The sequence below is a fragment of the Triticum urartu genome, chromosome 4A (assembly GCF_056163025.1).
Source record: "Triticum urartu cultivar PI428250 chromosome 4A, HENAU_Tu73, whole genome shotgun sequence".
NCBI lineage: Eukaryota > Viridiplantae > Streptophyta > Magnoliopsida > Poales > Poaceae > Triticum > Triticum urartu.
The window spans coordinates 329,504,533-329,514,627 of NC_141876.1; the positions used below are offsets into that span (position 1 = coordinate 329,504,533).

The 10,095-nt window shown below is 44.4% G+C and overlaps 1 protein-coding gene across 1 annotated transcript; it reads right to left on the reverse strand.

Moving 5' to 3' along the window:
• Nucleotides 1-838: 838 nt before the first annotated feature.
• Nucleotides 839-9,802, reverse strand: LOC125551695 (phosphatidylinositol 4-phosphate 5-kinase 6). The gene is made up of 8 exons (XM_048714985.2): nt 8,485-9,802; nt 3,488-3,652; nt 3,218-3,383; nt 3,026-3,142; nt 2,623-2,816; nt 2,424-2,503; nt 2,268-2,352; nt 839-1,597 (listed from the first exon to the last, which is right to left on the reverse strand). Exons 1-8 carry the CDS (start codon nt 9,618-9,620, stop codon nt 1,306-1,308), a joined length of 2,235 nt encoding a protein of 744 aa, XP_048570942.1. The 5' UTR covers nt 9,621-9,802; the 3' UTR covers nt 839-1,305.
• Between the last annotated feature and the right edge of the window lie 293 nt (nt 9,803-10,095).

Below are 10,095 nucleotides of genomic sequence, written 5' to 3' on the forward strand. Positions count from 1 at the left end.
ACTTGTTCATATCTTCTCGAACCCACTCCGGTGCCTCCGTAATCATTAGGTGGTGCACTGGCCGAGCCGCAACTACTGCCTGCACCAGAATTAGATGCCCGGGTCTCTGAATAAGCCCTCTTTGCCAACCTAGCAAGCAATGCCTCACCTTGTCCAACATGAGCTGCCACTCAACACGCGTTAGGCTCTTGATGGCAAGTTGTAGCCCAAGATATCTACAGGGGAACTCTCATATATTGCACTAGAGCATGTCCGCAACTCTGATCTTGGCTTCCTTACTACCCCTTATGATTACTGTTGTTGACTTGCGGTAGTTTGACCTTGAGTCCTGAAGCTTCTCCGAACGTTGTCAGGATTGCTCGAACCGCCGCCAAATCTTGCGTTGAAGGCTTTGTGAACATGGCCACGTCGTCCGCGTATATGGACACACTTTGCATCCGAGTGATCCCGGTGAAAGCAGTAAGGGCACCTATGGAAGCCCTCTCAGCCCTTATGCACAAGGACAAGCTGACCTGAAAGTAGACCAAACGCTGATGCCTCAGCTGCCACTGAATGGGGCCATCTCACCACTGCACCAATTGAGAGTTTGCAAGTAGCATAGACGTGGTCATTCTCAATACATCATCACCAGATTATATTCCACTCGGAATTCACATTATTCTCCTTATATCTCATAGTCAGAAACACCACCATCATGAACATACCTTTGCTTTCCAGTGCATCCAAAGGTAGTAGTAAAGAAAATATTCAGGACCCATGCATTTTATTTAAGAATTTAAGACGAGGGGATACCAAAAATGAGTTGATTAATCGCTATGGATTTGGAATCCATATTAGCTTGATGGTGTAGCCTAAAATCAACAATAAATGAATTTTGTCTCGGTATGCCAAAGGTTTCAGACTTTCAATACAGTTAACTTTCAAGAATGGTGACATTGGTATCCTCAGGCAAAAGAGCATTTGCAACCCCTGACTGGCCTGTACACTTGTGGTCACATGCTTCTATGTGTGATTTGAATCTGTAAGTTACATCTACTCCTGTAAATATTAGTGAGTGAACTCCGTGTGTTATGTACGTAGCTACTCATATATTACATGAAAGCTAATCCAATTCCTGGAAGGCAAAGAATCAGTAGGTTCTCCAGCAACTCGCTCATCCTGATGTCTTCTACGGAAGCTGCTGAAGGCAACCAACAAGGAACAAATTTGCACATGACATGCTTGCTCAGCTTGATCTTTGGCCCAGAAAAGTTGATCTTCGCTTTCAAAATTATATCAGCTGCTGGAGAAGGTGTCTATATGCTTTTAGATGTCTACCCTGTCTTCTTGGAATGCTTTGTATATGAAATCTTTAAAGCGCCTGGAGTACTGTCTTGGATCTACCGCTGAAATGGATGTCGAGTCATATTGGAAAGATTTGTATGCATGCTCAATCTTTTTGCCTATATCGTAGTCTTGAAGTATGTCTATTATTCCAAAATACAATATAACATCACAGTATTCCCCAGTTGGCTCTCCAATAACATCACTGTCGTTCTTTCGGACTGTCAGTTCAGCTCTTGACAGCATATTCGCCCCCAGTTTAATCTTACACCACCTGTCCAACCAAATAATATCAATTATGTTTATTGTTACAAGAGCTAAAGATATTAAAATACCTTCATCAGATACATCTTCCAGGGGGAAATGGCATCAGGACAATCCTAAACATAAGGTGATAGCCTAAACTGATCTTTCATTAGATTTGACAAATTGTTTAGTACCACTAGTACTCAAAAGTGTGAACTAAGCATGTGAATCCACGGTAAATCTGGTGAATATGAAAACATGTACAAGATAGGAAGGTTCTAAACAAAAAAATGTTTAATACTAGGTAACAATGGGGACCATATGACTGGATTGACACACTGGAGAATTTTACACCATCAGAAACTATATGTGGTATACGCATTAACCTTAGAAATATCATTACCAAGAAAAGACACAATAGGAAATATTACTAAATGAACCTCAAATACTTTCTAGTCAGAAGAATGAACATCCTGGCTATAGAAATTAATGTCAATTTTGTCGTTTAAAATAGATGGATACCTAAAACCTTTCCATGTCAAAATTTGTACCACAATGAAGCTGAAACATGAATCATCTCAATGGTGAGCTGGCTCAAGAACTACATACTTACCAGCTACATTATTTAGAAAGAGCAAAAGCAATTATAACTAGGACTGTAGTATTAGGCAAGAGAACATAATTTAGTGTCTATTTACCTGTTTGGATCAGAAAGAAAGTGATTCCTGTCCCATCTTGAAACGCGGGGTGTGGCAGGTTTGTCACCATCGATGTCAATGGCACCTTTAACCAAAGTAAAGAATCAAGTCAGCATTTTGTATTTTTACAAAGTGCCTTAAGTATCTCTCTCTTACCTCTAAAATGTACACCCACCAAGAGACTGTAATCCATAATCTTCTCCTGCTCCAGAAACTCACAGTCTTTGTCCACTTGCCTGCTTCAAAGTATGTAAGAACTAGATTAGTACATAGGGTTCCAATATCATTGGTTAGCATTTGGTACCTAGGTCATTCACAAAACACAATACAAAAATTAGGCATAAAATGTTCGCACCTTCGGAACTCTTCAAACCATTGTTTTTGCAACCGAAAGATAAAATTAAGATCAAGATCTTTCAGAGTTGTATACTCATCAATCTCTGCCTGTGGCTTGTCAGTAGTCCGGCCAAGAGATGATCCTTTCAGATCAAATCTCCTATGAATAGTGTGATCGGAGCAGAACAGGTTCCCCATTATGACAAAACGAACCTGGGTGGTAGTACAGCATCAAGCAGACCGTCAGGATTGATATTATACTTGACAACAGTAGATTCATAAATAGGAGTAATTACAGCGTGAGGACAGAATGAAAACCCTTATATAGGTGCTATTTTGGCATTTCACTCTTTCTTCTAATACAAATGGTGCACATTTTGTGTGTGTTTGCGCAAAAAAAAAACAAGTATATACTTTCTAACCTTCTTCTGGTTTGCTCCAGCCAACTTCACACAGTGTAGGCCAAAAAACTTTGCCACTAGGGTATTCTCAAATGCACGGACATGATTGTAATAAGCATGAAGCATCTTCAGAAGCATCTGTAAGGTAACAAATAATCCATAAGTTCAGAACAAAATTTAACATTCAGGCGAAGACAGAAAAGGAGGACAAACCTTTACTTCAGATTTCTTCATTGTCTTTATCATGTATCGATCATCGTTTGTCAAGTAAAAGAAGCTTCCACTCTTACCAGGGGACGAGAGCTCACGTAGAGCATCATCTCCGCACAGAGATAGCATATAGTCAGCTGGATCGACCTTGAACAGCTTGCGCAATGTCCTGTGAATTAGTTCAGAACAAATATGTGTGCATATGTTGATGAGTACAATACCATAATATGGTCATAAGATAGGAAAATCTTTATCTTGGGATTGATGACCAACCGGAACACCTTTGGGCAGTAATCTTTCCATTTGAAATCGCTAGAATTGTGTGGAGGGGTATATTTCGAGCCTTCTGGGGGGAATTTTGTCCATACCTTTTCCTTTGGGTCAAAAGCTGATGATTTCAGATCTAGTATAACCTGACCTTGCCTTCCTACTGCATGCCTATCCCCAAGATAGCATATTCAGATATTAAGAAATTGTAACATATAAGTTCACAAAGACATTCATCAAACGTATGAAAATAAATTCTCTCTCCAAAAAAAGAACTTGGAATTCATCGAGTTTATACTACAAAAATTACATATACAAGACTTGAAAATAAAAAATAAATCCTGATTTCTAAGTAAATTGGGTAATGTAAGAAAATATACATGCTACTGCGGGTGGCCTAACAGCCCCTGGGGTAACAACAAGTACCATTTTCTGATCTATTCAATACTCGCCAGTTAAAAGGAGACATTTTCAAATGTGCATGGTCCATTTTTTTATGGACACCAAGTTTGTAATAGTTCATTGGTAATCCTTATAAGCATCATTTTTCGTTGAAGAAGTAAACAAAATTAATTTTTATATCTTCAAAAAGTGCAAGACTTCTTGGGTTTATGGAATACAGACTACAGTTGTTATAGGCCGAGAAAATAGGATCTCGCTCCCGTGTCGCTCCTGGGCGGCACCGGGGCGTCCCCGTCCTCGCCGCCGGTCTTCCCTCGTCTTCCACTCCTTGCCGCCACCGCTGCCGGCGAGCGCGGTGGCGGCAGGGCCTGCTCCTTCTAGCTCGCAGGCACGTGAGCATTGAGTCTGCACATCAAAGCTATGAATTGCTGCACCGCCTTACCCACACCGAGCGGCCCTAGCAGCGGCCGCCGCGCAAGCTCGTACTGGCGCGCAGGTTGTCTGCGGCAACTGGGCCGGGCTCGACGGGGTAATCCCTTGGCTTGACTGCCATGGCCGGCGTGGATCTGGAGCCTCTGATCTAGCCTGGCGACGCCATATCCAGCCATCTCCTTCTCTGGTTGGGCGACAATCCTGCTCCTCCAAATTGTGGTGTGACATCAGGGAATCCAATGAGGTGTTGTGCATGGAGGCCCTGCTGGTCCTTGTGGTGGACTCCGTCCTTCACGAAGATCTATCGGTCGGGAGGCATGGCGCTGATTTGCGGCTGTGTGCTCTTGATCTTGCGGTGGCTACTTGACGGGTATGAGCTGAGCTCTCTCCGGGCGAAGTGATAATCAGCGATGGGTGCTTCATTGTACTTTCTCTGTTTTAAAATAGATGATCCAATTTTATACTTAGGTCCGGTTTGGTTCATAAGTTTTAAGACTTTTTTAGTCTCAATTTATAAGTCTCAAGTTTCTAAAAAGTCCCTATCTGTTTGGTTCATGGGACTTATAAGTCTTTATAAGACCATATTTTATACTAAAGTTAGTATAATGTTGAGTCATCTATTTTGAAACGAAGGAAGTAGGTGGTTGGTCCTGGTGACAACTCCGGCCTGAGATGGTAGCCTCGATGCAGATTGTGGTGATTACCGAAAGGTTTTCATGAGAATTCCTCTCTTCATACCAGGTGGTTGACTTCAGTTGTGAGATGTAAACTATCGACAATGACTTGACACAGAGAGATGGTTGTACAGCGGCGGCGAATGCACATGTAGCTGGGGTCACGAGAAAGTGGTGGTCACAACACATAAGGGACGTCGATGGCGGTGCCACTCGAGCACCCAGGCTCGAGCTCCGGGGTGAAAACCTAAGTCTGACCCGAGTTGGTTAAACCTGGCAATGGCGATATTTTTATGTCGCTATCTTGTTGAAGGCATTGCTCGGATATGCTTAGACTGTTTCTTCAGGGTGAAAACTTAGATCTGACCTTGAATGTTTGGATCCGATGACGGCGACGATGAGCGTCGTTCCCTTCTTGAAGGCGTTGCTGTTGAAGAACCTCGTCGTTCGTTTGGTGTCATGAGATGGTTGGTGCGAATATGGTTATTGTTGTAGTTTTTCGATCATGGATCTAATAGCTTTGTCATCTTTCCTCGCCTACACATAGCTTTGGTCTCATATGACTTTGCTATTTTGCCGGCGTTTTATTTGTGTGTATTCATATTGGTTGTGTGTATCCTAACTATGCAGAGACCGAATATGGGTTTATTGTGTTTGTATCTTCTTGATGCTCATTTTGAGCCAATAAAATACATCCTTTATCGAAAAAATTGATATCTGTTTGATATTTTGTGCTTTCAATGTATGTATGAAAAGGAAAAAAATAGGCTTACATTACTTGCTATGAACATTATAATGTGCATGTATATGCTTCAGTTCTCTCCGATAGAATGGAACATTGTTGGTGTTCATGTTTAGCAAAAACATAATAAACAGTTAAACGAGCAATCTCAATGCAGATCCTCTGACAATTCTCTATAACACTAGGCTCCTTAATTTTGAAGAACCCACATTTAATTAAGGTCTTCAGTTAAGATTGGATTATTTGATTTTGATTGAGTCAACAATTTTTCAAAGCTCTCCCATTCAATTCTTTTATACTATACATTATGATCCTTGATTTTTAACGCCTCACAATTAATTGATGTTTACAGTTTACAATTGGTTCAGCTCGATTTTGACCAGATCAATGGTATTAAGCTCACTAATTTTAAGGCCTCATAATCAATTAAAGTCTTCAATTAAAATCCCCTAAAAAAAGGTCTTCAATTAAAATTGTGTCACCCTATTTTGACTGGGTCAACGATTTCTCAAAGTTCTTCCATTCAATTCTTTTTATATATCATCTATAACACTAAGCTTCCTATTTTTAAAGAGCCCACGTTCAATTGAGGTCTCTAATTAGAATTGGGTCACCCAATTTTAACGGGGTCAATAATTTCTCAAAGTTCTCCCATTCAATTCTTTTTATATATCCTCTATAACACTAAGCTTCCTAGTTTTAAAGAGCTCACGTTCAATCGAGGTCTCTAATTAGAATTGGGTCACCCGATTTTGACCGGGTCAACAATTTCTCGAAGCTCCATCATTTAATTTTTTTATACCACACACTATATTTTCTAATTTTTAATGCCTCACAATTAACTAAGGTATTCATTTTAGAATTGGGTCATCCCATTTCAACCGGGTCAACAATTCCTTAAGCTCTCATTTTTAATTCTATTAATTCATTATGTACACAAAATTTGAAGATCTTTCATTCAATTGGGGTATTCAATTTTAGTTTGGTTTACTATTTTTACTGGGCCAATAATTTTTTAAATTAATCAGCAACAACCGAACTATAAAAACATATCGATCCCGCACACTCTCCCACCATCTAGAAAAAAAGAAGTGCCACCATATGATATTCTAGCATCAATATAGTAGATGCAATCAACAACACATAAATTTTCCTACATAAATATAGGTTGGTTAGGGGATAACACATAATCACAACACGAAAGGCCCATCAAAACACCGTATTATAAATAAAAATAAAACACACTCTATCATCTCCCCCGCCCGCCAAACTAAATATTCCATCAGTTATAAAATATAAGGGGTATTAGTTTTTTAGAAAATCAAGTTTCTTTAACTTTGACCAACTTTAGAGCAATAATATCGACATTCACAGTATTAAACAAAAAAGTATGGAATTTCATTTCATGACTAAGGCCCTGTTTGATAGCAAAGTATTTTTAAAGTTTTCTGACAATACTGTAGTTTTCTAAAATACTACAGTTTTAATTACCGTGAGGTGTTTGGCTACCCAGAAAAACTGCGGTATTAATGTTGCGTTATTCTCAAAACCGTAGGATTTTCTTTGTCTAATAAAAAGAACCTCAGACCTCTCTTTTTTAAAACAGAGCACGCAAAAGAAACGGCTGTTGTTATTTTCTTCCACGGTGCAAGCCGTCTCCGCCCTGTAGTCCCTGGAGATCTTCACCTTCGGCGGCCACGGATAAATCAAGAGACAACAAAGGAAAAATAACAGTGAATACGCTGATCTTCATCCTCCCGCCTCTTGCCGCAGGCTGCCTGTTTTCACCTACAGGGCTACAATAGAAGCTAGCACGAGGGACTAATCCAGTTCAGCACGCATGATTTAGCCACAAGTGCACTTATGCATGCAGGGGTAGCACCCCATGGGCTACCTACGTGATACGTACCTTGCCGTAGACTATGCCCGTGGACACCGTGCCGCTCCGTGGCTGGCATGACGACGAATGCCAATGTCGGCACCCTGAAGCCACGGAACGCAGTTATGACGGAGGGGCTGCAGTATGCAGAGAAGCACCGGCGCGTGGCGGGACGACAATGCACGAGGAGTCACTATTGGAGACGGCTCGCAGCAAGCTGTAGACACGACGGTGCACCACCATGACTCAACGGTGACACAGCAGAAGGCCAAACAGTCTCGTTGTGTGTCGTCGGCTATGTCGTGTTGCGGAACGTTCTCCATGGTAAGCTACAAGCCTTGTGTATGGCCATGCAGCACCGTTCAATTTATGCATGCAACGTCTAGCTAGGCGCTAACTTAAAACCCATTTTACAACGCTGCATACGGCACTGCCAAACAAGTCGCTGTATTATCAATACTCTAAAATAGTTTGATATGCCAATACTGTGGTATCTTATGCCAACAGGATAAAATACTGCGGTTTTTGAATACTTTGGTTATTGCAGTACTTTGTTATCAAACACAGCCTAATCCAAAAATACCGATTTGATATTATGAATTCTGATATATTTCTCTACAAATTTGATAAAACATAAAAGATATGATATTCTTTTTAAAGTAACACACCTTATATTTTGAAACAGTGTGATTTTTTTAAGAAACACAACAACACGAACTGCGCAGCAAAGCGCGCATAACCCTTCTAGTCCATGGCGATGTCTAATTGAAATTCCAAATCTCTCTCTCTCAAAAAAAAAAACACCTCCACCAGTTTCTGAAATTCACAGAAGATCAAGAATTCAAGGTGTACTAATCAGGGGAAAGAAATGCACCTGATGCCCAGCTGCAAGTTGAGCATGAGCTCGTAGTTCTTGTGCCCCTTGGCAATGGTCTCCCCCTGCCGCTTCGACACCCGCAGTGGTGCACCCTTGGCTACTTGTGGCGCTGGCGCCGGCGAAGTGAGAGGCAGCAGTCCCCTACCCTCCCTCGTACTGTTACGACGCTTCCAGTCGTCAGCAAGCTCGCACTTGACGTCTCCATCTGAACCCCAATTACTCCCACCCGAAAGATTGCTCCGGCCCGACGACGAGCTCCCGCGCCCACTGACCGACCGCGCCAGCCATTTTAGAGACCTCAGCGACGGTAGCGCCGACTGGCTTTCCGTGCCAGAGCGCACACACTCCGGCAGCTCCCTCGCGAACACCTCCCTCGGGTCGCGCGTCCTCGTCTCGCCTGCCGCCCCCGGGGATGGGTAGTACACGCCCTTCTGGTGCAGGGCGCCGCCGGGGGCCTCCCGGCCCCAGAACCCGACGTACAGGCTGCCGTCCGACCACCGGAACGTGCCCTGTCCGCGCGGCCGGCCGCCCTCCCAGCCGCCATCGTAGCGGTTGCCGTTCGCCCAGACCAGGGCGCCGCGGCCGTGGATGAGCCCCGCGCGCCAGCCGCCGGCGTACTCGGTGCCATCGCGCCAGGTGTAGCGGCCACACCCGTCCGGAAGCCCCGCCCGCCACTCGCCGTCGTAGCAGTCGCCGTTGGCGTATCGCTTCTCGCCGGCGCCGTGCTCGAGGTTCTTGGCCCACGCGCCGCGGTAGCTGTCCCCCGCGGCGCCCACGTAGGTTCCCGCGCCGTGCATGAACCCGTCCAAGAACTCGCCCTCGTAGGTGGCTCCCGACGGCCAAGAGAACCTCCCGCGTCCGGTGGCCTTGCCGCGGCGCCACTCACCCTCGTACATGCAGCCATCCACCCACAGGTACTTGCCGTCGCCGTGTGGCACGCCCCCGCGCCACTGGCCCAGGTAGAGATCTCCGTTGGAGAGCGCCCGCTCCGAGCGCTGCTGGTCCTGCGGCTCGCTGGTGTCGGAGCTGCTGCACGAGGGTGCCGCGTCGGGGTCTTCGCCGGGGGGCGGCATCGGTGACACGCGGCACGCGCACGGTCGTCTCCCGCGCCCTGGCCGGGCGCGCTCGTGCATTGGTCGTCTCGCTGCGCAGGTTCAAGGGCTCCCGGCTGCGGCGTGGATCGTGCAAGGATCTAGCAGCGCCGGCGGGCGCGCGCGCGCGCGCGCCGCGGCGGCATTGCCGAAGGAGTCGTTGGGAGGAGAGAGAAGGTGGCCGGAGAGAAATTTTTAGACCGTCCAAAGCGGAATGGGGGCCTGAGAGGGAGTGGAGGAGGAGAGGGACGTCAGGTGGGACGTGCAAGGAGGTGCTGTCTTATTCGATTTTTTTTATTAAAATATACTCGAAATATTTTTACAGATGGTATAAACGCTCTTATATTATGAGACGTAACGAGTAGGAACCAGTGATTTTTTTAAAAGATGTACATTCTCAAGCATACTACTTGTATTCATTCTAGCATATAATGTGGCTGGGCAACTCGTTTTCTTGCAAACCCCAGGTGTCATGTGTTTTCTACCCTTGGATTTTGCAATCTGATCGTTGACTTCG